Source organism: Eschrichtius robustus, chromosome 3 (assembly GCF_028021215.1).
Source record: "Eschrichtius robustus isolate mEscRob2 chromosome 3, mEscRob2.pri, whole genome shotgun sequence".
NCBI classification, from domain to species: Eukaryota; Metazoa; Chordata; class Mammalia; order Artiodactyla; family Eschrichtiidae; genus Eschrichtius; species Eschrichtius robustus.
In genome coordinates, this window is record NC_090826.1 from 29,332,577 (window position 1) to 29,358,108 (window position 25,532).

The 25,532-nt window shown below is 55.1% G+C and overlaps 1 protein-coding gene across 10 annotated transcripts; it reads left to right on the forward strand.

Annotated features, from left to right (window-relative positions):
* The first annotated feature begins 428 nt into the window (after nucleotides 1-428).
* On the forward strand, nucleotides 429-23,332 carry MAP7D1 (MAP7 domain containing 1). Of its 10 annotated transcripts, none has more exons than XM_068539531.1 (18): nucleotides 429-795; nucleotides 13,923-14,273; nucleotides 14,456-14,524; nucleotides 15,121-15,284; nucleotides 15,950-16,064; nucleotides 17,529-17,639; nucleotides 18,836-18,958; nucleotides 19,055-19,209; nucleotides 19,304-19,446; nucleotides 20,231-20,583; nucleotides 20,846-21,023; nucleotides 21,110-21,257; nucleotides 21,364-21,468; nucleotides 21,763-21,816; nucleotides 22,012-22,057; nucleotides 22,143-22,239; nucleotides 22,357-22,550; nucleotides 22,636-22,730. In XM_068539531.1, exons 1-18 carry the CDS (start codon nucleotides 750-752, stop codon nucleotides 22,707-22,709), a joined length of 2,526 nt encoding a protein of 841 aa, XP_068395632.1. In that variant the 5' UTR covers nucleotides 429-749; the 3' UTR covers nucleotides 22,710-22,730. The 10 variants fall into 10 exon arrangements, with proteins under 10 accessions (XP_068395632.1, XP_068395634.1, XP_068395635.1 ...); XM_068539533.1 differs by having other exon boundaries at nucleotides 20,231-20,556; XM_068539534.1 differs by having other exon boundaries at nucleotides 20,231-20,556; nucleotides 22,015-22,057.
* Nucleotides 23,333-25,532: the final 2,200 nt, after the last annotated feature.

Below are 25,532 nucleotides of genomic sequence, written 5' to 3' on the forward strand. Positions count from 1 at the left end.
TTAGGGGTCTCCTTGCGACCCTCCTTCAGGTCTCCCGACGTCCCCCGGGAGGATTTTGTTTGAGGGGGGTTTGGGAGAGAATGAGGACTTGAAGCTGCCGCCAAGGCCCCAGAGCCGGAGCTTCCCGGTTCTAGGGTGGGATTGGGGGCTTCCATCCCGGCTCCCCCCTGCTCCCCCCAGTCCTAGCGGCGGGTGAGTCACCAAAGCGCTCCCTACATAGTCGCCTCGAGCTGCGGCGCGTACCAACGCGCCGCCGCAGGGGGAGACAGCTCGACGGGTGTCCTCTGGGAACCGTGGCGTCCTCTCCGCGGCGGCCGAGTTCCCAGGCTCGAGGCCCCGCGCCCCAGGGCGGGGGCGGGGGCGGGGGCGGGGCGGGTGGGGCGGGCTCGCGGCCGCTTGGTCCCGGGCACTGCGGGGGTGACCCTCCCAGCGTCCAACTTGGTACGCGCCAGCGGCGAGGCCAGGCCCAGCCCGGGCGGTACAATAGGGTTGGGCCGCGGCGGGGACTGGGCCGGCGCTGGGCGAGGAGCAGGATCGCGGCCGGAGCCGACAGACACTGGGCGGCCGGCGACTCCGAGCCCGCAGGCCACCAGCCGAGCCAGCCTCGACCTACCCCGGAGCTCCCCCCGCCTTCAATCGTTGCCCGCCGGGCCGGGCGTGATGCGCCGCGGGACCCCTATCCTGGCCGCTGGCCGCCGCCGCCGTCGCCGCTGCTGAAACCCCGAAGACTCCCCAGTGACGCCGCGGCCATGGAGAGAGGCTCACGTTCGGAGCCCGGTGCCGGCGCAGCCCCAGGTATGCCAGAGGGGAGATGAGAGAGGGGGATCGTGGGGCCTCGGACAGGCCGAGGATGAGGCCGGCCCGGTCGGCGGGGACCCCTCCCCTGCCGAGCCCTCTGACCACTTGGGAGTTCAAAAATAAAGGTTGCAGCGGCGTCGGCGGCTCTGGGCCACCGACGCATCTTCTGACAGCTGCCCCCTCCCCCATCCCGGGCGCTGGGACGTCCTGGGCGCCAGGATCCGCGAGGAACCCAATGTGGAGTTGTTGGTGACCCTTCCGCCCCAGCCCAGTGCCACCTCGGCTTCCCTGCCCTTACCCTTCTTCCTGATCCACCCCAGGCCCTGAAGATCCTCTTCTCCTGAGCTGGGGTGTCTGTCCCCCTCCCCATCCCCGGTGGGCACGTGTGACCCCAGCCTGAACGTGTGTGTCGGGGGTCCACATTCTCAGGCCTGAAGCCTTGCATACCGAAGCCTAGGCCCTGGTGCCCCCCCACGCCCAGGCCCTGGCCCAGACCTCGCCCCCACCCCATCCCTCCAGCTGCCGCGCAAAGGGCCTGTTGCTGCTGCGGGCTGGCCCGGAGCGGAGGAGAGGGGAGGGGGAGGTCTCTAGCGGCGGCTGCCAAGTAACCCGCCGGATAAAGGCGAGGGGGAGGGGGGAGGCGGCATTGTTTGGGGCGAGGGCGGGAGCTGGGGAGTGGGCCGATTCCCCTGCAGCCTGGCCTACTCTGGAGCCCACCCAGGCCGATTTGGGGAGGAAGGGGACAGAAGTAAATCTGTCTACCCTGGTGCCCTCCTTCCCAGCCTCTCCGGTCCTGAGTCTTTCCCTGGAGAATGAGGTGAAGGCTTGAGGCCGGCACTCCAGGGACCTGCCACATCATTCCTCAGGCTGAGGCTTCTGATACCTACCCCCCTTACACACACACACACACACACACACACACACACACACACACACACACACTCTCTCTCTCTCTCTCTCTCTCCCTCTCTCTCTCTCTCTCTCTCTCTCTCTCTCCCTCCCTCCCTCTTTCTCTTTCTCTTTCTCTCCAGGCCCCTGACCATCAAAGCTCTCTCCCCTCCCCTCACCCCACCAACCACCAGTGCCCCGGACTTCTGCAAATCCCTTTCGAATCTGGGAGCAGCTGATGAGGGGGTGGGGACAGGTTTCTGGTTGGGCCTGGGGTTGGAGGGAGAGATTTCTCCTTCTCTTTCTTCCTGGAAAGGGAGGGAAGAGCTTGATTACTGAGGACCTAAGTCCTGTTCCCACTGACTCAGGGGGGGAGGTGGCCCCAACCCCACACCTCCATAGAGTCCTAGAGCCTAATCCCTGTCACCTCCCTGCCCCCTGGGGCATGGGCCCAGGATGAAACGGTGTCTGTGGGTGCGGAGAGCGCAGGACAAGGTGGAGCCACTTGGCTGTGGGTGGGATCCTCCCCGTGCCAGTGTGGGTGCTTGGAGGGGATCCTGTGGGTGTGGGAGCTGGAGGACGCAAAGGGGAGGCTGTCAGACTGGTGTGGTTTGGGAGGTTTGTAGGCTGTGCTGGAACAATGGCACTTTGGTCCGTCTTGGCTCTGCTGAGCCTGAGAGGGGACCCAGGGTGGCCTAGGCTGGGTCAGTTCCATCTGCTTACTGACCCTCTGCAGCTGAGGGTCTCTGGCACTGGTGTGTACATAGGGGCCTGAATGGCAGTGATTACTGGGCCAGAGATGAGGGCTGGAGTGAGTAGCTGGTTTAGAAGCAGGGCACTGGAGTGGGATGTCTGGACTGAACATGAGGGCATGGGCGGGATGCTTGGCTGTATTGGGGGGCGCCTGAGTGGGTCCTGCATACAGGGTCCTGGATTGGGAAGACTTCTACACATAGGGACTTCTACACATAGATGGAGTTACATGAGAACCTGGGTCAGGATGGTGGCTGGTCCCTACACAGAGAGAAGCTGAAGGTGACAAGGGCCCCTGTGAGTCAAGAGCTTCCAGGGAGTAAAGGAATTGTCCACTACACGTGCCCTGTGAGAGTTTGAGGCATGGGTCTGAGACACCGAGTGCGTATGACGTGATTCCTGCCCTCTTTGAGTTCCCTTTGCACACTGAGCGTTAACAGGAGGCAGCATGCAGTAGGGGGTCAAGTGTGGACTGGAGCAAGTGACTTACCTCCTCCGGCCAGTTTATGCCCCTGGAAAATGGAGATAGTATTGTCAACCTTGTGGGGTTAATGTGAGGGTCAGAGGTGATGTACCTAAAGGAACCTGGCACACAGACACCTGCAATACAGTGTTATTGCCATTATTGTCGTTATGCTTATTGGAACTGGTGCCAGCAGGGAGGTACGAAATATGGAGGAAGTTAGGGCAGGAATTGGGATCCAGTTTGCTTAAGAGTGTAGACTCTGGAATCAAACAGTTTAAGTCTCCCCTTCGTAACTTACTACTGTGTGACTTTAGGTAATTTGCTTAAGTCTTAAATTTTCCCACCTATAAAATGACAATAATGCTGGAAATTATCTCATAGAGACATTGGGATCATTAAGTTAGAGAAACGCATAAAACACTTAGGAGAGGCCCTGATACGTAGTCAATGCTCAATAAACGCTATTTATTTTTGTTGTTATCATTTTTAATTCCTTCAGAGGCCTGAGGTGGAGGTGTGATTAATTAGAACTTCAGGAGGTAAATGTAGGCCAGAGAGCAAGGGGGAGGTGGGTTCTAGACAGACGTGAGCCAGGCTGTATCTGGGGAACAGAGGGCCCCGTACTTGAAGTGGGGCAGTTGGGAGTAGGAGAGAGACCCAGGGGATGGGTGCAGCCATCCAGCGCAGCCATACTGATGCCCGCCATGTGCCAGCTTGGTGCTGGCTGTACAGATGGCAGAGAAGTGAATCAGAGTCACTACCCTCAGGGAGCTCCTGGCCCAGTTGGGGGAAGCCGATATGTTCACTGCTGGGAAGCCCAGGTATAACAGTGATACAGTGGTTGGTGGAATCTGCTTGTGGAAGACTTCACAGAGGAGGCATTTGAGGTGGACTGAATGGATGAGAAGATGGGCCGCCTCTCTACATACAGCAGCCAGCCTGGCTGGCAGCTCCCACGGACAGTTTCTGTCCCTCCCTGGGTTGGTGGGCCCAATAATGAGGCCTCTAATGAGCCCCTAATGTGCAGTCATGCATATGCAAATAAAGAGGAAGGGGCACCAGGCCAGTTCACTCCCCCAGCTCCTCCTCCTCCTCCTCCTTCTCAGGGATGGGCACCAGCTGGTGGTGGGGCAGGGCTGAGGGAGCAGGGAAGGAGCTGAAAGCAGGGCCCAGGCTGGGGTGGTGGCACTTGAGGGTGGTCAGGGCAGGTCTCAGGTCTGATCAGTGTTGGGAGTTTGGCCGCAAGCAGCTGGGAACCATGTCCTTGGGTCCCCACTGGGCCTTGGGGCCGGTAAGGCAGCCAACGAGCCAGCCCAGATAATGCAGCTTTGTTGGAGGTGGCAGCTCTGCCTGGCACCCCAGGGCACAGCCTTCAGCATCTCCACCATCACCTCTCAGCTGCAGCTCTGCCCCGAGGGGAGCAGAGAGCATGGTAGGGGGTAGACAACCTGGTATCTAGTGCTCCTCCCCAGTTATAAGAGGAGATATGGGCCAAGAATAGACCCTCCTGGTGATCCTACTTATCTCCCACCCCTGTTTATTAAGGACCTTCTCTGTGCCACACATAGCACTTAGTACATCCCATGCATTGTCTCATTTGATTCTCAGAACTATCCTGGTAGGGACTAGTATTATCCTCATGTTAGTTAGTTATTTATTTATTTATTTATTTATTTATTTATTTATTTATTTATTCAAATTTTCTTTTTCCTTTTTGGCTGTGCCGCGCAGCATGTGGGATCTTAGTTCCCTGACCGGGAATCGAACCCGCACCCCCTGCAGTGGAAGCGCGGATTCTTACCCACTGGACCATCAGGGAAGTCCCATATCCTCATAGATGAGGCTCAGAGAGGAAAGTAATTTGCTTAAAGTCACACAGCTAGGTACTGGCAGAAGCAAGATTTGAACCCAGGTCCATCTGACTCTAAAGCCTGTGCACCAAACCTCTATGCTGAATTAGCATGGCCAAGCCAGCTGGTGATAGAGTCTGGCCCACTGTCCTTGCATGACTGGTCTTCTATGGGCATCTTGGTTTTAGGGACCCTGTGATCTTTTCTCTGGCAGGCATAGGTAGAATCAGCAGAGCCCTGGGTCCTCTGTGCCTCCTGCTGGGTTGGAATCTGAGCAAGTCGGACCAGAAGGAGGCCCTGGACTCAGGCAGTGGTGACAGTTCAGCCAGTAGGCCATCCTCAGGCCTTGGCCTAAGTCTGGGCTTCTGTCCTCAGCTTCTAGGCCCCAGCGTGGGCAGCCCTGCTGGGGCTGAGGGAGGGCCCAAGCTGTGGGATGGGGTCATTTCCTGCCGCCTAAAATAACAGGAAGTGGGTGCTCCTGATTGGAGGCTGGGAACAATGGCCGCCAACCGGGCCAGAGAGCTCTTCAGATCTGCAGTCTCAGGTGGGATCCCGGCTTTATCACCCACAGAGGCCCACGGCCTGGCCCCAGCGCCCTGCTGCGAAGGGCCTGTGGCCCAGGTTCGGAGGACCACCGGAGCAGGCTGTCCCTCTCCTAGTTCACTTCCTTTCAGAGCTGGCTCAGCTCTGTCCCGGCTGGGAGTAATGCTGCCCCCTAAGGCTCCCCTCTGTCCCAGCCCCATGATCAGGCATCTCCCAGGGTTTGTCCTTCCTGCCCACCCCATCCTCCCAGCCCAGATCTCTCCAGGAGAGGAAACCCAGAAGGCTGCCCCCTTTGGGTAGCAGAGTGAAGGTACAGACTGTCACCCTGATTCGGGACCCAAACCCAGCTTTGCTACTCACCAGCAAGTGTCTTAATATCTCTGAATCTATTTCATTTGTTAAATGGGGTTATAATGTCGACCTCATAGGATTGTGGTGAAGATGAAAAGGACTGAAGTTTTAAGATGTTTAGCTGTGCCTGACACAGCATTAGCTGTTGCTGCAGTTAACTGGACTTTCCCTGGGCCCAGGTAAAGGAGTGTCCAGAGGGGCAGGGCCGAAGTGACCTGGATGAAGCTGTGTAAATATACTGGGACATCACGTCCCTGAGTGCTGTATGAATCTCTGAGGTTTCTGTCTATGCCTCGGAGGGGGTGCCTGACTGTGTGTGTGTGTGTGTGTGTGTGTGTGCGCGCAGGTTTCTGAATCCCAGTAGGTCTGTTTTCTGTATGTAACAGGAGAGAGAAAAGAAACGTGTCTTGTCTCTCGCCATTGTGCAGACTCTGTCCACATTGTCTGGGTCTTGCTCTCTGCAGTGTGTATCCTCTGTCTGCGTGTGTGTCTTTGCCCCCTCTGTCGGCCTCCCTGTCTTCGTTTGTCTGGTCCAATGCTGCCACCTAAGGAGCTGCTACGAGAGCCAGGAAGGCTCTGGCTAGGGGTCAGCTAGATGCTGACCTCTGCTGTCTGTGCAGCCCCGCCCCTGGGCACTCCCTTGCTCAGCCTCCTGGAGGAGGGCCACTCGCCCTCACACCTGCTCAGGTGCCCCACTTCTTGGCTCCTGGTGGCCAGCCTGGGCAGGAGCCTGCTTTCCCTGCATTCCTGCCCTCTGAGCTCAGTGCTTGCCTGCCCCACCTGCACCCTTTATCTTCATGGGGGAAACCTCCCCAGGGGAACCACTGAATCACTTCCGTCTTCAGGGAACAGGCAGAAGCCTTGGGGAGGGGTGATGTGACACCCACCAGAAACAGTGTGACATAAGGGTTTTGTCATCAGACAGCCTTGGGCCCTGTCCTACCTCCAACACTGACGTGAGCAGTTCACTTAACCTGTCTAAGTGTTCGCACCTGGGGAACGGGGGCCCCTATAGCACTTTCCCTTTGGGGCTGTAATAAGAACTAGATGAGATAAGGGAAGGTGCCTGGTGTACTGTAGGGCTTCAGCTGTGTTTCCCTTCCTGGGCTGAGGAGCTGGCAGGGCACATACAAGGCTCTGATATGGTAAAGACATTTCGGGTTAGAGAGGCTAGACTTTGGAGCAGCTTGGGGTTTTACTATGTTATCCACAGTGCATCCATCCATCCATCCATCCATGCAGGTGTTCATTAAACAGACACAGAATTCCTACTCTGTGCTGGGTAAGTCCTGTAGAAAGCTCTGGGCTGCAAAAAGGATTCTCGCCACCAACTCTCGCAGGGGCAGCAGGCAGACAAAAAGGGCAGGCTGAGTTATCGGTATTGTGAGAGGAGTTTTGGCCCAGGAGCAGTTGTTGGGGAGGGATGAGAGGAAAGGCCTGCCAGCGCCCAGAGGGTGGAGATGGGGAGTAAGCACCCTGAGACATGTGACAGGCCCTCCGAGAGACTTGGCCCTGATCTTTCTGCAGTCCTTCTTGGGTTTTCTGAGAAGACTAGACTTACTGACCCTGCAACCAGCTCCTGCACCTTTGCCCTGCTAATGCTCTTTGTGCCAAGAAATGAATACAAACTATCTGTCACTTATCCAGTTCTTAACAAATACTTCTGGTAGATATCAGCATAGCAAAATAAAACCTCACAGTTTGACACACACAAAAATACAATAAAATGAGGTGGCTGAAGGATCACATTTGATGATTGAAAATGGGAATAATCAGATATTGGTTTAACCACACCATATAGATAATTAACCAAGGAATTAATTGGGCTTAACATAATTTGTTCCGAATAACACTGTCCCAATGACATTTCATCAGGGTTGGCATAATTCTGAGGAAAATATTTGGATTTGGGGTCAATAGTCCACCAGGTCAGAAGAAGAATTCCAAATGTGCTATTTGCCTCTTGGGAAGTTTTTCTTGTTGAACTGCTGGAGTCAACACTCATTATTACTTTGATTAACTTCTCCCTGACTACCTTAGTCCAAGAAGCTGCCCAAACTCAATTGAGGGGGAGTTGTTTTACTTCCCTTCAAGTGCTTATCCCTTTGCAAGAAATTGCAACATGGATTTGCTCATTATTAGAGTAAAAATCTCCTTCTCTGTGCACCTGCTTTAGGCGAGGATGGCTTTCTGGTACAGTGCTTTATTCTCATTCAGCAGCATTTCGTGACGGTCTCCACATACTGGGCACCACGGTAGCTGCTGTTGAAGCAGTGGCGAGCAGAGCAGATGCGCCCAGCCCTTAGGGGGGGGCTGACAATAACAAAAGAACCAAACAAGGAAGTATAAAATCGTGACAGTCACAGTGCTCCAAACAAGAGGCACATGAAGCCATGACTATATATAATGAAGGAATTTACCCTGTTCGGAGAGGCCAGGGAAGGCTTCCCTGAGGAAATGATGCCTAAGTGAAGATCTGAAGGGTGAATGGGAGTTTAAGAAAAGACGGATGAAAAGAGCATGTGCAAAGGCCCCATGGCAGAGGGAGTGTGCAAGGCTATCAGAATTAAAAGGTCAGTGTGGCTAGAGTGTAGAGAGCAAGTGGGGAGCAGGGGAGCAGAGGTGGGGACTCAAGAGGTGTAGGGAGGGAGACAGGGGCTTCAGACTCTGCCAGACTTGCAGCCTGGGTTCAAGAATTTTGTCTTTCTCTTCAAAACAAGGAGAAGTCACTGTGAAGCTTCCAGTGGGGAAGAGTACCATGGCCAGATTTGCATTTGGAAACAATTACTTTGGCTGCTCAGTGAAGAGCAGAGTGGGAAAGGGTGCGGGTAGGACAGTGGGGGGAGTTTGCAGTCATCCAGGGAAGAGAGGTGCTGATGGTATCTGCCAGGGTGGAGTTCATTGATACATTCATTCAACAAATAGCTGTGGAGCACCTGTGTGCCAGGCTCTGTTGGCCTTAGAGATAGAAGAGCTAAACAAAGTAGACAAAAATGTGTGCCCTCGTGGAGATTACCTTCTGGAGGTGGGAGACAGTGTTAAAGTGCTACTAATGCTTACTGGGAAAAATAGAGTTGGAAAGAAAAAGAATACAGTTGGAAAGGGGAGGGAGACTTCAACTACAGTTTGTAGTTTATTGTTTTTGTTTTTTTAAAAAATATTTTTATTGTAGTATAGTTGATTTACAATGTTCTGTTAATTTCTGCTCTAATTTTTGTTTGTTTGTTTTTTTATAAATTTATTTATTTTTTGGCGTGTTGGGTCTTCGTTGCTGTGCGCAGGCTTTCTCTAGTTGCGGTGAGCAGGGGCTACTCTTCGTTGCAGTGCGCGGGCTTCTCAGTGTCGTGGCTTCTCTTGTTGCGGAGCATGGGCTCTAGGCGCGCAGGCTTCAGTAGTTGTGGCACGTGGGCTCAGTAGTTGTGGCTTGCGGGCTGTAGAGCGCAGGCTCAGTAGTTGTGGCACACGGGCTTAGTTGCTCCGCGGCATGTGGGATCTTCCCGGGCCAGGGCTCGAACCTGTGTCCCTTGCATTGGCAGGCAGATTCTTAACCACTGCGCCACCAGGGAAGCCCTACAGATTGTAGTTTTAAGGAGGGGATCAGGGAAGGCTCGAATGAGAAGTCACATACGGGTAAAGATCTGAAGGAGGTGAGGGAGTGAGACATGCAGGATCCGGGGGCAGAGAATTCTGGTAGAGGGAACAGCAAGGGCAAAGCCCCGAGGCAGAAGCATGCCTGACACAAATAAGGAACAGTGGCCAGAAGAGATGGAGCAGGGGGAGAAGGGGAGGAGGAGAGGAGGCCAAGAGATAATGGGCTGGAGACTGAGGATCCCCAAGGGCCTTGGAGGCCATTGTGATGCCTTTGGTTTTTCCTCCCTTGAGGTGGGGGCGTCTTTGGAGGATTTTGTCAGTTCCCCAAGCAGGGATTGAACTTGGGCCACGGTAGTGAAAGCCTGCAGTCCTAACCACTAGGCAACCAGGGAACTCCTGATCTGACTTATTCTTGAAAAGAATCATTCTGCTGCTGTGGTGAGAAAAGACCAAAGGGGAACAAAGAATGGCAGCAGGGAGGCTTTTATGAGAGATGATAGTGGCTGGACCACGATGATAGAAGTGGAGATAGAAGTGATTGGATTCAGAATATACTTGGCATGTGGAGCCAAAAGGATTTACTGAGACATTAGATGTGAGTTGTGAGACAAGAAAAGATTCTAAAATGACTCCAAGATTTTTGGCCTGAGAAACTGGAAGGACTGGGTTGCCATTGACCGAGATGGGGAAAACTGGAGGAGGAGCAGGGTTCGGGGGAGAAAGATCGGGAGCTCAGTTTTGGATGTTAAATTTGGGGCATCACAGACATAGAGAATGGACTTGAGGACACGGGGAGGGGGAAGGGTAAGCTGGGATGAAGTAAGAGAGTGGCATGGACATATATACACTACCAAATGTAAAATAGATAGCTAGTGGGAGGCAGCCGCATAGCACAAGGAGATCAGCCTGGTGCTTTGTGTCCACCTAGAGGGGTGGGATAGGGAGGGTGGGAGGGAGATGCAAGAGGGAGGAGACATGGGGTTATATGTATATGTATAGCTGATTTACTTTGTTATACAGCAGAAACTAACGCACCATTGTAAAGCAATTATACTCCAATAAAGATGTTTAAAAAAAAAAAAATTGAGGGCATCAGTAAGACATCCAGGGGTGTCAAGTAGGGAGTTGCATGAGCTAAACTGGCACTCAAGGGAGACATCTGGGCTGGAGGTACAAATTTGGTTGTCATCAGCAGAGCAATGGTATTTAAAGCCATGAGTCTGGATGAGATCACCAAGGGAGTACGTGTAGACCAAAAAGAGATGAGGTCTTCACTGAGCCTTGGGGCACTCCGGTGCTAAGAGGTTAGGAAGTTAAGGAGGTACCAGCAAAGAAGGCTGAGAAGTCACAGCCAGCAAGTTGAAGGAAAACGGGAGAGCATGTTGTCTTCAGAGCCAATTGAAGAAAGTGTTCAAAGAGCACCAAGGGATCAACCGTGTCAAATGCGGCTAATAGGTCAGCAGGACGAGGACCAGGAAATGGCTGCTGACTTAGCAATGCGGAGGTCATTGGTGACCTTGAGAAGAGCAGTGTCATGGAGCAGTGGGGGTGAAGGCCTGACCCACGTGGGCGCTTGTGGCAGAGCTGGGAAGAAGTGGACCAATTCTTCCAGGCAGGTGCTGCTTACTGAGCCCCTGTCAGGTGCCAGAGGTGGTGTAGCTACTCACCATAGGTCCCAACACCATAGGCCCCAGCCTGAGAAAACTGGGGCTCAGACAGGTTCAGGGCCTGTCCGAGGCCCCACAGCAGAGCTGGAATTCCCTAGTCAGTGCTGTCTGACTCTGAAGCCTAAGACCTTTCCACCCCACTGCATCTGATGCCAGGTACAGGCCCTTCCAGGCCTCATCCCTCTACTTCTTCCTAGACTCCCTTCACAGGGCTAGTCAGAAGCTAGTTGGAAATTCACTGTCTTGCTTGGTGGGTGTGATTTGCCTAGGTGTAGACAAACAGCCGCCTACCAGTTTTCCTTGCAACACATGTAGCAGGCACAGGTGCTAGGAGAATGGCAATAAGCAGGCCTCAACCTCAGCCTTCAAGCTTTGTATTGATTCTTACATACCTAGGCCCTCTGGCCCCAGACAGTCCTGGGTTCAATCCTGCCTCTGCCATACACTAGTTCTATGACCCTGGACAAATCACTTAGTGGGGTAAGTTTTGATAGTCTCATCTGTCAAATGGGGACAAGATTCTCTGAGCTCATATGAAGATGCAGGATGGGGATACAAAGGGCCCAGCTCAGCTCTCGGTATGTAGTAAGCACTCACTAAATGGTTGCCACTAGTTTTTTTGCCCATTGGAATTGGAAAGGAGTTTGCGGGTGGCTGGGAAGTCGACTAGCGGTGACCAGGCAGCCTTTTGGAGCTGGTCTGGTGAGAGCTGTCGTGAGCCTAGGGGCTGGCAGAGTTGGAGGGACCGTTGCGGGAAAAGGGCCTTAGCTGGGGCTCTTGCCTGGAGCCCAGGAAGCTGGAAGGGGAGGGATGAGGAGGAAATAGTGTGAGCCTCAGATAATTTCATTGTGTAACATGTGTTACCCCGTACTGCCTGACACAGGGGCAGGAGGGTGTGGGGCTAAGAGCATGGGCTGTGGTGACCAACACTGGGTTCAAGTCCAGGCTCCTTCACTTCCCAGCTGAGTGACCTCAAACTACTTTACTTAACCTCTTTTTGCTTTACTTTCCTCCTCTGTGTGAAAGAGATATTTATAGTGCCTTCCTCAGAAGTATTGTCATAAGGATTAAAACTAATATGTGTAAAATGCTCTCAACATAGGAAGCTCTCGAGAAATATACACGTTAGTGGTTATTGTTGTCACTAACACTCATCACAGTCCTACTATCTGCATTTTTAAAAAAATTTATTTATTTATTCATTTATTTAATTTTTCGCTGCATTGGGTCTTCGCTGCTGCACGTGGGCTTTCTCTAGTTGCAGTGAGCGGGGGCTACTCTTCGTTGCGGGGCGCAGGCTTCTCATTGCGGTGGCTTCTCTTGTTGCAGAGCACAGGCTCTAGGCGCGCGGGCTTCAGTAGTTGCAGCACACGGGCTTCAGTAGTTGTGGCTTGCGGGCTCTAGAGCGCAGGCTCAGTAGTTGTGGCGCACGGGCTTAGTTGCTCCGCGGCATGTGGGATCTTCCTGGACCAGAGCTCGAACCCTTGTCCCCTGCATTGGCAGGCAGATTCTTAACCACTGCACCACCAGGGAAGCCCCTACTATCTGCATTTTACAAGAAGAGGAGCTATGGCACAGAGAGGGCCTGTAACTAGCCCAAGGTCACACAGTTAGCGGGGAGGCCACATATTCAAATAGCCTGCCTTCTTCAGAGCCCACTGGACACCCGTCTCCCTGAAAAGGGTCCCCAGAGTTCCAAAGCTAACTCCTTGGGAGTGTCCTCTCCCTGCATACACATTGTCACCCACAGGGATGGGGAGTTTTTCACCTCCTGAGAGGGTCACCATTCCTAGAGCAGAAGACCCTGCATGGTGGAGGCACCTGGCGAGAGCGAAAAATGCTTCCTTAGATTGACCTTTCCATGGACCCTGGCCCTGATCCCTAAGCCCAGGCAGTGGCTGTGTCCCCACCAATCCCCTCAGTGCCCAGAGGGCAGCAGTAGATGGCACCAGGGCTCAACATGCAGAGGCTTCTCTTTGGCAGCTTCATAAGACCCACAGGAAAAGAGAGGGAAGTATTGTTTGCTGGCACATGAATTGTTCCAGGCACTTCACTGACATGCCTATCAGCTTGGGCTTATAGTCCCCATTTTACAGATATGAAAACAGGCTTAGAGCGGTTGAGTGGCTTCCCCAAGGTTATCAGGCCCTCTCTTCCTGTCTTGGGGTGGTGAAGTGAGAATCAGGCCCTCATCAGGCTGACTCCCAAGCCTGTCCTTCTGTTGCGCTATAGTGTACTTGTGCTCACATGTGTGCATGAACATGTATACACCAAATCATGTGGCTTCCTTACTTGGCACTTTGGTGTCTTTTACAGGGACTTTGAAATATCAGTGTCTTAAAAGAAGAAATCTGAGGGTGGTTGGGAAAGAAACAAAAGATGACAAAGGGGATGTTGCTGGTTGCCTACCCTTTTGGGGATTCCACACGGGCATCCCACTGTGCCCAGCATTGGCAGCCCCTGAGCACCAGGCCTTGGGATGGGCACTGTGAACCCCAAGGTAAAGCAGAAAGGCGAGGGAGGCAGACATGGAAACCAATCATTACCATTTGGCGTGCTAATAACTACTACAAACTTCTCAGCTTTTCCGATACACCCTGCTCCCTTCTGCCCCTTTGCAAATGCTCTTCTCTTAGCCAGACCCTCTCTTCTTTGGTTTGCCAACTCCAGCTCATCCTGGACCTCAGCTTGGCTATAATTTCTGCAGGAAACCCCTCCAATATAGGTTAACCATCTCTGCTTTGCTACCCCAGACATAGTACTTATTCTATACTGTGATCGCCTAGCTATCTGTCTGTCTGCTCTGCTAGAGTGTGGGCTCCACAGAGGCAGGGACTGTGGCCATTTTCTCACCGTTATATCATTAGTATCTGGAGGAGGGCCTGGCACATGGAAGGAACTCGATAAACATGTATGAATTAATGAATATCAGCTGGACAAGGGAGAGAGCTACATGTTGAACGGATGGCACAGATGTTCTATCTGACTCTCTCCTCTCTTGTGTTGTTCTTCCAGATGTGGCAGCCAGGACCCCTCCAGAGCCAAGACCTTCTCCAGAAGGTGACCCCTCCCCGCCGCCGCCGCCGCCACCGATGTCAGCCCTGGTGCCCGACACTCCCCCAGACACCCCTCCCGCCATGAAGAACACCACTGGCCCTAAGCAGCTCCCACTGGAACCAGAGAGCCCCCCAGAGCTGGTAGGGCCTAGGCCAGCCCTGCAGCAGGAAGAGTCCCCTTTCTCAGAAGTGAAGATCAGGGGAGCCACCCCACCAGCCACAGGCCCACGGGATGCCAGACCTCCTCGAAGGAGCAGCCAGCCATCCCCAACAGCAGTGTCAGCTGCCGACAGCCCTCCCACGAAGCAAGGTATGTGTGATGTCCCTAGTCCTGGGCCCAGTCCCAGCCCTGGATGATGCCACAAGAGGGAGTCTCTACCCTGGAGGAGATAAGAAAAGGCCTGGGATGAGGCCTTCGGGGAGGGCCCTGAGGCTGACTCCCCTCTGGGGGGAGCCTCTTGACCTAAGTCTCTTCTTGTTCCCTCTATTAAGATGCAAAGAAGGCAGGAGAGAGACACAAGCTGGCGAAGGAGCGGCGGGAAGAGCGGGCCAAGTACCTGGGTAAGTGTGTGGGAAGCAGTAGCATCTTCTTCAGCGTCACCACCATCAACATCCTATTGGTAACACTAACACTTCTGGAACATTTATTATGTGCACTGTGCTAAGAGCGGTACGCTTATCCCACTTAACCCTCTACCCATTCTGAGGATGAGGAAACAGAGGCTCAGAAAGATGAAATCCTTTGCCTGAGCCACACAGCTAGTGGCGTAGCTGAAATTCAGACCCAGAAGCCTCATCTCACCCCAAATCTCATGCTCCTAATCACAATACGTGAGTATCTGTACAGCAGACCCCAAAGTCAGACAGGGATCTGGCACTAAAGAGCTCGTTTCTCCTTCGGTGCCCAGAGACCATGAGGCCAATGGGGGAGAAACAGGCCTCCCGTTGGGGAAGCCCTCATTCTGAGGTCTCAACCCATCTTCAGGATGCCCTTCAATTTGAGGGGGGAGTCTGAGAGCAGAGGCACCTCCCCACCAAGCAGGCAGGGGGAAGACCCACCCAGGGTCGCAGGAACAGGCAAGGCCATTTGGAGGAGATACTTGCTGGGCCGGGCGCTGCAGGACTGCTCACGCCCCCTGGGGCTCCTTTCCCCACAGCGGCCAAGAAGGCAGTGTGGCTGGAGAAGGAGGAGAAGGCCAAGGTGCTGCGGGAGAAGCAGCTCCAGGAGCGCCGGCGGCGGCTGGAGGAGCAGCGGCTCAAAGCCGAGCAACGCCGAGCAGCCCTGGAGGAGCGGCAGCGGCAGAAACTGGAGAAGAACAAGGTGCGTTTATGCTGAATTCTGAGCAGGTGCACGTGGATCTGTGTGCGTGTGTGTGCACACATCTGCATACTGGCTTAGTGTGTATGCACATCTGTGTTCATGTGTCTGCAGTGTGTGCCATGGGTACTACATCTGGGCATCTGTGCAGATGTGTTTGGTTCTGTACACGCCAGGGTGGGCACTTGTAACCCTGTGCTGTCAGTACACGTATGTGTGTGTGTGTGTGTGTGTGTGTGTGTGTGTGCGCCCCACGTGTGATGTGTATAGGTGTGCAGAGATGTGTCTGAGTGCGCTGAGTGAGCTCCTAGTTAGGAGAACCCTGGCTTGAGTACCATGAAGATATGAAGGAAAGGGCAGCCTGGCCCTGCCCTGGGGCCTCAGGCTAAAAGCAAACACAGCTCCAGGGTCAGGACCCTCGTGCCAGTGGCCCGCCTGGGAGTCCCAGGCACGGAGAGTCCCGCTCCATCCTCAGAGAAACAGCTCATACACTCAGGAAATGAGTCAAGAACACTGAAAAGCTCCCCAGGAACAAGTTGAAAGGGATCTGTTGCAAACTGTCTTCAATCACAGGGGGAGGCATTGTCCCAGGAGAGAGAGGGCCTTTCTCCCAGGTAGGAGGAATGATTCTGAGCCCAGACCCTTCCCCTCTGCCCCCTCCTCACCAGGAGCGATATGAGGCAGCCATCCAGCGGTCAGTGAAGAAGACATGGGCCGAAATCCGGCAGCAGCGCTGGTCCTGGGCAGGGGCCCTGCACCACAGCTCCCCAGGACGGAAGACCAGTGAGTGCGCTGGAGGGGCTGCAGGGTGGGCGGGAGAGGTTGGGGCCTGAGAGGTGGGGGAAGGGAGCAGCTTCAGTGCAAGAAGCTGGCAGCTCCCTGCAGCAGGTATGCCTTGTTTCGTGTGACTTGTGCCTTCTGGAATGATCTGTAAACCCAAGTCTGTAAAACCAAGTCCTTTACAAGGACTTCCACTGTCAAGTCAGAGGTGGAGTCTCTTCATTTGGTTTGCTCTTCAAACCTCTGTCATTTTAGATTAGCCTTCTTTGTTCTTGTCAATTACTATTAGTTGCTCATACACAGAAGAGCACTTTAATACCCTGCAGACACTGGATGTTTAAAGAAAACAGTCACCCCCTTATGTATCTGTCTTGGAAGGTAGATTTCTGTCTCTGAGTTTTCTTCACGTAGGGCCATCGCGGATTTTGGTCTGACTTTTTGCTGGCATGTATGTACTGCTGTGTTTGGATGTCTTTATGTAATGGCAAGACTCAGTATTTCTCATTGTGCATCTTTTGGTGTATGTGCTCATGGGTCTGTGCATTGTGTGTCTTAATATGTGTTTGCCTTGGTGTGTTTGTGGCCTTGCGTACCTCAGTGTGGGTTCCCAAGTCAGACGGAATTGGGTCAGGATCCCAGCTCTGGCACGCGTGGTGTGACCTCTGACTTCCTGCTGTCTTACTTTCTTCATCTGTAAAATGGGGATAACAGTACTACTTGCCTCCGAGGTTGTAGGTAGATGTTGGGGAGGATCAAGTGTGGTAACATGTGTGTGGTGCCCAGCACAGTGCCTGGTACGTGGTAAGCATCCAACAAATGCTAGCTGTTACAAATATGATTAAGTTGCTTCGATGTATTTGTGCCTGTGTGCATCTGGGTCTGACCCTCTTTCTGTCGGTGTTTTTGTTTCTGTATCTGTGCATGTCTGCACACACACATGCATGTGGAAGTACCTATCACTCTATATGCCGGGCCTGCACGTCTTTGTCTTTGTCTGTCCCTATGAATATGTGGATTTGTGTGAGTGACTCTGACCATGGGTTCTTCTGTTTAGGAACGTCTCTGCGTTTGTCCCAGTACCGTGGGTGTTGTAGCCATAGAGCCTTGGCTGGGCAGTGCCAGCAAGTGCCGACGCTGGGTGGTTATGGGGGAGGGGTTGCAGCGCCCAGCCCTAGGGAGTGACTTCCTGGCCAGGAAGGCTGTAGTTTCTCTAGTTTTACTCCATCTCCTTCCTCTGTTCCTTTTCCGTCGGCTCCCCCAATCCAGGTTGTCTCTGGTCACCTACCCAACCTCCCCCCACCCCCCCGCCCCGTCCTCTCAGAGCCAAGTCTGCCTCCTCCTCCCCTTCCTAGCCTGCCCACTCCTCCCTGTCCCCTCCTGCCCGCGGAGCATCCTGCATGGAAGGCCTCAGTGCCCCCCCTGGCTCCCGTCCGGCCCGGCCCTAATGCCGTGTGTTTTCCCCTCCAGGTGGGAGCAGGTGCTCCGTGTCGGCAGTAAACCTGCCCAAACACGTGGACTCTATAATCAACAAGCGGCTCTCAAAGTCCTCTGCCACGCTCTGGAACTCCCCCAGTAGAAGTAAGAGAAGGCCCAGCCCTCCTCCCTCCAGAGCTCCTTGTAGTCCCCACCAAGCCTCCTCCAGAGCTCGGCAAGAACCCCAGGTCCCAGGAGCCCTCACATACCCCAGGTCTCCATCCCCACTCGACCCCGCTCGGGGCTCTGCACCCCTCGGGGGAGCCGGCATTTGGGTCTGGGCCCTGAGAACAGAGGTGTGCCCCACAGGGGAGGAAAACAGAGACAAAGGGCAGTGACCTAGCAGGCAGAGAGCCTGGCTGGGGCCTCAAGAGCAGGTGGGTTGGGGGTGGGACTGGCGGTGGAGGGTGGGAATGGGCAGGCAGCCTCATCTCCAACCACAGCCAGCTGGCCTAGGCCAGCCTTAAGCAGGTGGCCTTGCCCCCGAGTACCCGACGAGCCTGGGTGCCGTGTGTGGAGGAGCCCTCTTATTCTGACTCCACCCTGGAGGGCCCATGCAACCCTGCCTTCTCTGCTTTCAGAGCCCCCGCCGTGGCCTTGGCTGGCTCCAAAGCTGTGGCCAAGGAGGGTAGCACAGCCCCTGTGTTCCCACCATGCCCTGGTGCTTACATGTGAAGGGGCCATGGTAGGAGTTATTTATAAGTTTCTCCAGCTTTTATTTGGTTGCTCTGTTGCCTAGCAACCAAATCAGCTGCTGTTACCAACCCCACCTGACTAAAGCTTAAAAATAACCCAGCAGCTGAGGGGACAGAGCAGGGTGGCCCAGGGCAGCCAGGCCCCCCTAGCAGCCTCTCCCTGGCATGGGACGCACAAAAGCTGGGCCTCTCCTCAGTCAGAGGAGCACAAGGAACCCCACTGTCCCAGACCCATGGGGGCATGCCTCCCCAGGCCCGCCCTCTGAGAGCAGGAAGTGGGATATGGAAGTGGGCAGTTGGGTCTGCCACCAACCTTGGGTGGCTCCTCTCTATACTAACAGTGCAGAACCCTTTCACCTGGGGAGAGCGGTAGGAGGGGACCCTCTAGCCCTGCAAGACATTGCCATGGGAAGTGTCTTGTTGCCTGGGTCTGCAGTGGAGGTCAGACCCCAGGACGGACCTGTGTAACCCCCATGATTGGGGGAAGAGGCCTCCTGGGGGAGGAGACTCCTTGAGCTCGGCATGGGGGTGGTACCTGGCGGTCTCCGGATGCCTCTGCCTGCTCTGGCCCTGCGGTAACCCGCTTCTCCCGGCCTCTCCCCCTAGATCGCAGCCTGCAGCTGAGCCCATGGGAGAGCAGCATTGTGGACCGTCTGATGACGCCCACCCTCTCCTTCCTGGCACGGAGTCGCAGTGCAGTCACCCTGCCCCGAAACGGCCGGGACCAGGGTAGGGGCCACGGTCCTGGGAGAGCCCCCTCGAGAGGCGGGACAGGGGCCAGCCTCGTGAGTGGGCCGCACCCCGACCTCACTCATCCCTCCGCAGCCGTGCCCGTGTGCCCTCGCTCGGCCTCCGCCAGCCCCCTGACACCGTGCAGCGCCCCCCGAAGCGGGCACCGCTGCGCTCCCGCCGGGGAGCGCCGCAAGGCCAGCGCCGGGGGCAGCCCTGCCCCGGCCCGCCTCCGGCCCGAGGCTTCACTGGTGAGTGGTGGGGACAGGGATCCCATCCAGGGCAGCGCGGGCGCCTCTGACCTCTGCTCCCCCTCTCTACGCTCTCCTTAACCCTCCTCCCCAGGTGCAGAAAAAGGAGAAGAAGGACAAGGAGCGGGAAAACGAGAAGGAGAAGAGTGCCCTGGCCCGGGAGCGCAGCCTCAAGAAGCGCCAGTCGCTGCCTGCCTCTCCGCGCACACGCCTCTCCACTGGCAACTCGGAGCTCAGGTGGGCCGGGCAGTGGGGCACCGCCTGCCTATGCCAGCCAGCCAGCCAGCCAGCTAGCCAGCCAGGCAGCCATTCATTCGTAAATACGTGTTAGGCACCCACCTCTGGAAGGAAAGCTCCTTGAGGGAGGATTTTTTTTTTGGGTTGGGGGAGTGTTTTGATCACTGAAGTACCCTGGCACCTAGAACAGTGCCTGGCGTCTGGTAAGCACTCAACAAATACCTGCTGGATGCATGAATGGTCCTTGCCAGGTACTCTTCTGGGTGCTGAGGACATTTCCATGAGCCAAACCAGGCCTAGTTCTTTTTTTTTTTTTTTTTAATGTTTATTTATTTGGTTGCCCTGGATCTTAGTTGCAGCACGTGGGCTTCTTAGTTGCAGCAGTCAGGCTCCTTAGTTGTGAAATGCGAACTCTTAGTTGCGGCATGCACGTGGGACCTAGTTCCCTGATCAGGGATTGAACCCAGGCCCCCTGCATTGGGAGCGCAGAGTCCTAACCACTGCGCCACCAGGGAAGTCCCTAGGCCTAGTTCTTGCTCTTATTAGTCTTACTGGCTATTGGGGAAACAGACATTAATCAAAGAATCACAAATGAATATGTAATTACAACCTGGGATGTATACTCTAAAAGGAAATTTTATGTTTCTGTGAGAGCACATAAGGTGGGGTGCTGACCCAAGCCTGGGGAGGACACTTCCTTGAGGAAGTGACATGCTGAAAGTGTGTACATGTGTGCGTGGACACTCTGTGCCCTCAAGGTCTAACTCTTCTTTTTTTCTCCCAGTCCCAAATCCAAGGCCCGGCCATCCTCTCCCTCCACATCCTGGCACAGGCCTGCCTCTCCCTGCCTCAGCCCAGGGCCAGGTCATGCTCTGCCCCCAAAACCACCGTCCCCCCGAGGTACCACTGCATCACCCAAGGGGCGGGTTCGGAGGAAGGATGAGGCAAAGGAGAGCCTCAGTGTGGCGGGGCCTGAGGACAAGAACCAGAGCAAGGGCAAGGCCAGTGACGAGAAGGAGCCTGCAGCCCCAGCCTCACCAGCACCCTCGCCTGTGCCCTCACCCACCCCAGCCCAGCCCCAGGAGGAGCAGCCCACAGAGATCCCTGCAGGTGGGCAAGGAGAGAAGAGGCCAAAAGGTGGGCAGGGCAGAGAAGCCAGCTTTGCCTGTGAGGGGCAGGTGGTCAGAGGTGTGGGCTGCCAGAGATGCCTGGGGATTGGGTGTTGCCAAAAGGAGGCTCTTGCCAGAGAGGAGGACCTCACTGCTCTGAGTTGGTGGCAGGAGTTGGGCGAGTGGGCCGCCTGGATCGCCCTGAGGTCCAGGAGGCACGGGGGCACGCAGGGGTGATGGAGGTGCCTGTGCTGGTGTGTGCTGATTCCTGGTCCTGGATCCCGCTCCAGATGCAGCAGTCTTGACCTCACCCCCAGCCCCTGCTCCCCTGGTGACCGCTAGCAAACCGATGGCTGGCACGACGGACCGAGAAGAGGCCACTAGGCTCCTGGCTGAGAAGCGGCGCCAGGCCCGGGAGCAGCGGGAGCGCGAGGAACAGGAGCGGAAGCTGCAGGCCGAAAGGGACAAGTGAGCACGCCCTCGGGGACTGAGGAGGCCTTTACAGGGGCTGGAGAAGAAGCTGGGGATAAGCCTGAGTCCCCTCTGTCCCCCAGGCGAATGCGAGAGGAGCAGCTGGCTCGGGAGGCCGAGGCCCGGGCAGAGCGGGAGGCGGAGGCCAGGAGGCGGGAGGAGCAGGAGGCCCGGGAGAAGGCGGAGAAGGCTCAGGCGGAGCAGGAGGAACAGGAGCGGCTGCAGAAGCAGGTGCCCCGCGGGGCGGGGCGCGGGCGCCTCCTCGTGGCGGGCCTGGGGCCGGCCGGGAGGGACAGCTGGAGGCCGGCTGCCGAAAGCTCACGGGGTTCTCTGGCAGAAAGAGGAGGCCGAAGCTCGGTCCCGAGAAGAAGCGGAGCGACAGCGTCTGGAGAGGGAAAAGCACTTCCAGCGCGAGGAGCAGGAGCGGCAGGAGCGCAAAAAGGTGTGCAGAGCGGCGGGCGGGAGCTACGTGGGCGGGGCTTGGTCCTAGTGGGCGGGGCCAGCTCCAGGGCTCAGTCCCCACTCCATCGGAGGGGCTAGTGGGGCTGGGAAGTGGGTCCTGCCTTGGACTTGTAGAGGGCAGGACAAGAAGGAGTTGGGGTGAGGTCGGCTTCCTGGCCTGGAAAGAATCGATACGAGCTGGAAGGGCCTTGAAACTCCAGGACCAGGGCTAGCTGGTGGGAGGTTGAGGGTTAGGGCGGGGCTTGGGCCTAACTGGTGTGGGGCTTCCAAACAGCGCCTGGAGGAAATCATGAAGAGGACTCGGAAGTCAGAAGCTGCTGAAACCAAGGTGAGGATGCCCCCAAGAGCCGTGTTGGGAGTGGAGGTCCAGTGAGGAGGGGAGGTTGGGGAAAGGCATCCAGGGTGGAGGAGGGAGGCCGTCTGGGAGGCTGCTCAGGGTCTGGGCTGGGGAGAGAAGAATTCAGCAGCTCAGTGGGATGGGGCCAGATATCCCCTTGAGCCTGACTGCTCTTCCTCTTCAAAGCAGAAGCAGGACAGAAAGGAGGCGAAGGCCAACAATTCCAGCCCAGGTAAAGGCCTGTTCCCCTCGTTTCCATCCCGACCCTCAGCCCTCATCCTTTCACCAGCCCCTAACTGGTGGCCATTCCTTCCCAGGGATAGACCCTGTGAAAGCCACGGAGGCTCGGCCCTCCGGGCTGCAGAAGGAGGCTGTGCAGAAAGAGGAGCTGGCCCCCCAGGAGCCTCAGTGGAGGTACCAGCTCCCAACCCCAGGGGCCGTGAGCAGGGAGGCAGGGTCAAGCTGGAGCTGTGGGGTACCTGGGCTGTCCTACGATGGGAGGTGCCTAAGCGTTGGCCTCTGCATCCACAGCCTGCCAAACAAGGAGTCGCCGGGGTCCCTGGTGAATGGCCTGCAGCCTCTCCCAGCGCACCAGGAGAATGGCTTCTCCCCTAAGGGACCCTCTGGGGACAAGAGTCTGGGCCGAACTCCAGAGGCACTCCTGCCCTTCGCAGAGGCAGAAGCCTTCCTTAAGAAAGCTGTGGTGCAGGCCCCGCAGGTCACAGGTAGGTTTCCCTGTCTGCTGGACCTATATCTGTACCTCCCAGCAGCTTTCCCTGGCCTCCTCAGCCGTGCCCTCTCTTCTCGTAGCTCTGCCAGAGGCCCTCTCAAGCTCTACCCTGAAGACCCCCAGCCGTCTGAGCTTGGAGCCTGGTTTCCCCTGACTGTTTCCCCTCCTGCTTTTTTCCCAGAAGTCCTTTAAGGGGTTGCCTTGGATCCAGGCACAACTATGAGGGCTCCTTTGCATCATCTACCAGGATGTCTGCAAGAGAAAGAGACAGAACAAAGCTGGAAGTGGCCTGGGCCCCTGAGGGTTGGGTCCTCTCTGTTATTTTTAACCTGCACCTTATAGACTGATGTCTCTTTGGCTGGAGCCCCTCAGTGCATTCGTGTGCTCACACGTGCGGACACCCCCCCCCCCCACCCACACACACACACATACACTCACAGCCTCTCTGGCCTCCTCCCATGGGGAAGGGCTACCTGTAGTATTTGCCTTGGTTTGGTGGGGTACAGTGGATGTGAATACTGTAAATAGCTTGTGCTCAGACTCCTCTGCGTGGAGGGGCGGGTGCAAGAGGCAGACCCTCCCAAGACTCCCTGGGGAGATCTTCCTCCCTCTATTTAACTGTGACTGAGGGGGAACCCAGGTCTGGGGATGGGGGGCACCTTGGGCCACAGGATACTGGTTGCTTTAGGGGTACCCATGCCCCCTGCCCTCGCCTGGTATCAGTGTTATTGCATCTGATCAAATTTCTCCAGAAATAAAGTGAGAATAATTCTGCCAGTGCTGTCTCTTCTTGGGGCTGGCAGTGGGGCTGGGAGCAGGTGGCCTCCTGAGTTCTAAGAAGAACTTGAGGAGCCAGGGGCCTGCAGATATCCATCCCTACCTGGTGTCAGTCCTAGACATCCTGCCTGTGGCCTTCCATTTTGTCATTTATTCATTTAACAAAAATGGTTACATCTACCCTGTACCAGGCAGTGGGCTTCTGTGCCAGGGATGCAGTGGTAGGAAAAGACTTGGCCTCTGCCCTCATGGAGTTGACAGTCTAGCAGGTCAGAGTGTCAGAGACACAGTCGTCCACTCAACATCCATTCCCATCGCCGCTTCCTCATTCCAGACAGAATCCTGATTTTGTTCAGGTGGCTGTCTTCCTCCTGGATCCCACCCTGTGCTTCAGCAGAGATGGCTCCTAAGCCCAAGGGTGAATCATGATTGTAATTGATGGTCCCACGCCCCTCGGGATGGATTGGTTTAGGTAGGGGCATGGGACACAACTGCAGCCAGCAGATACAAAGAAAAGTCTCCCCGGATTTCTAGGAAAGGCTCCCTCACTTTTGAAAGAAAAAATGCCATGTGGGAGCCAGCCTCTAAGATGACCTCCCAGCGTCCCCCACCTTCTGGTGTTCTCACCCTGTGTAGTCCCTTCCCATGTAGAACCAGGGCTGGGCTGATGATAGAATACAGCAGAAGTGGTGGTGTGTCACGTCTGAGATTAGGTCCTAAAAGACACTGCAGCTTCTGACGTGGTTTCTCGGTCAGTCTGGAGGAAGACGGCGAGCACTACATTAGGAACGGCCTCATGGAGAGGCCCACGTATGGACGGACCAAAGCCTCCTGCCAACAGCCACGTGAGTAAGCTTGGAAGTGGATCCTCCAACCATGGTTAAGCCTTCAGGTGACTTCAGCCCTGGTCAAAAGCTTGACAATAACCTCATGAGAGACCTTCTGCCAGAACCAACCAGCTAAACCACTCCAGTTAAAATGTTATTTTAAACTAAGTTTTGTGATAGTTTCTTACACAGCAATAGTTACCTAAGACACATAATGAGGAGAAAACCCTACTAGTATGACATGAAGTCCAACTGTGATGCCTGGAATTGCTGCATCCATCCTGCTAACCTGAGGACAAAGCCAACATCAAGGAGGCAGAGCAGTGAGATGGGGAGAACTTAACCTTGAGAATCTCACTGAATTAGCCCACCTCAAAACCAGTCCTACCACTAGACAACTTTCCTCGTTGTTTAAGCCAGTGGAGTTGGGTTTTCTGTTATTGTGGTCAAAAGCTTCTAACACATCTAGGGACATAGATGATAAATATATAAATGCATTTCCCTGCGAGCTGAGATGAAGGAAATGAACTGGATGAAAAGATGGCCAATAACAGGGAGACCTACTCAGAGAAAGTGTCCTCTAAAGATGCAGCATTTCAACTTGACCTGAAGGACGAGGTGGAGCAAGCCGTGTGAAAAAGAGCAGGGAGAAGAGTTGCAGGGGGCGGTGTCAGGGTGTGAGAGGCCCCAGAGGAGTGGGAGCAGGACCAGTGCTGCTGGGGCACTGTGAGCAATGGGGAGGGCTGGGGTGGGGGGAGGAGAGGTGGGCAGGGCCAAGTCACAGGTGTCGGGGATGAGGAGGGGGCAGGGAAGGGACTAACAGCTTCTAGGCCCTCTCCTTAGTGAGAGCTCCTTTGACACCCCTCCCAGCCCCCAGCTCATATTCACACCAAAGCAGAGGTGCCATTTCCCTGAAGGCAGTACCCTCTGAATACTGCTGCAGGAGAATCACTTACTTACTCATTTATTCATTCAATCAGTTGTGGAGGACCAGAGGGATAGGATGGTGAGCAAAACCGGACTTGGAAGCTCTTGGAGCTTCCTGGGAAGATGGGTATTAACCAAAAAACCACACAACAAAGGTGAAAATAGAAAATGTGATTAAGTGCTATGAAGGTGGAATATCTGAGCAATAAGAGCATCTAACAGGTGGACCTATGTTGGAGTCAGATAAGATATCCCTGAATAAATGGTGCTTAATCTGAGGTCTGATGGGTGGTAGGTGTTGACTGGGCAAAGTCAGGAATGGAGAAAGGAGAGGAAAGAGAAGCCTTTTCTAGACAAGGAAAAAAGCATGTGCATAGGCCCTGCATGGAAAGGAGGTATATTTGAGTATCTGGAGGATTGTAGACAGATCTGAAGGGGTCTGTTTT

Excerpts from the sequence above, each read along its gene's own strand:
- MAP7D1 (XM_068539526.1), top strand. The coding sequence starts at position 750 with ATGGAGAGAGGCTCACGTTCGGAGCCCGGTGCCGGCGCAGCCCCAG. Across the intron at positions 14,274-14,455 it reads CAGCCCTCCCACGAAGCAAG|ATGCAAAGAAGGCAGGAGAG; the intron begins GTATGTGTGATG and ends CCCTCTATTAAG. Across the intron at positions 16,065-17,528 it reads CTCCCCAGGACGGAAGACCA|GTGGGAGCAGGTGCTCCGTG; the intron begins GTGAGTGCGCTG and ends TTTCCCCTCCAG.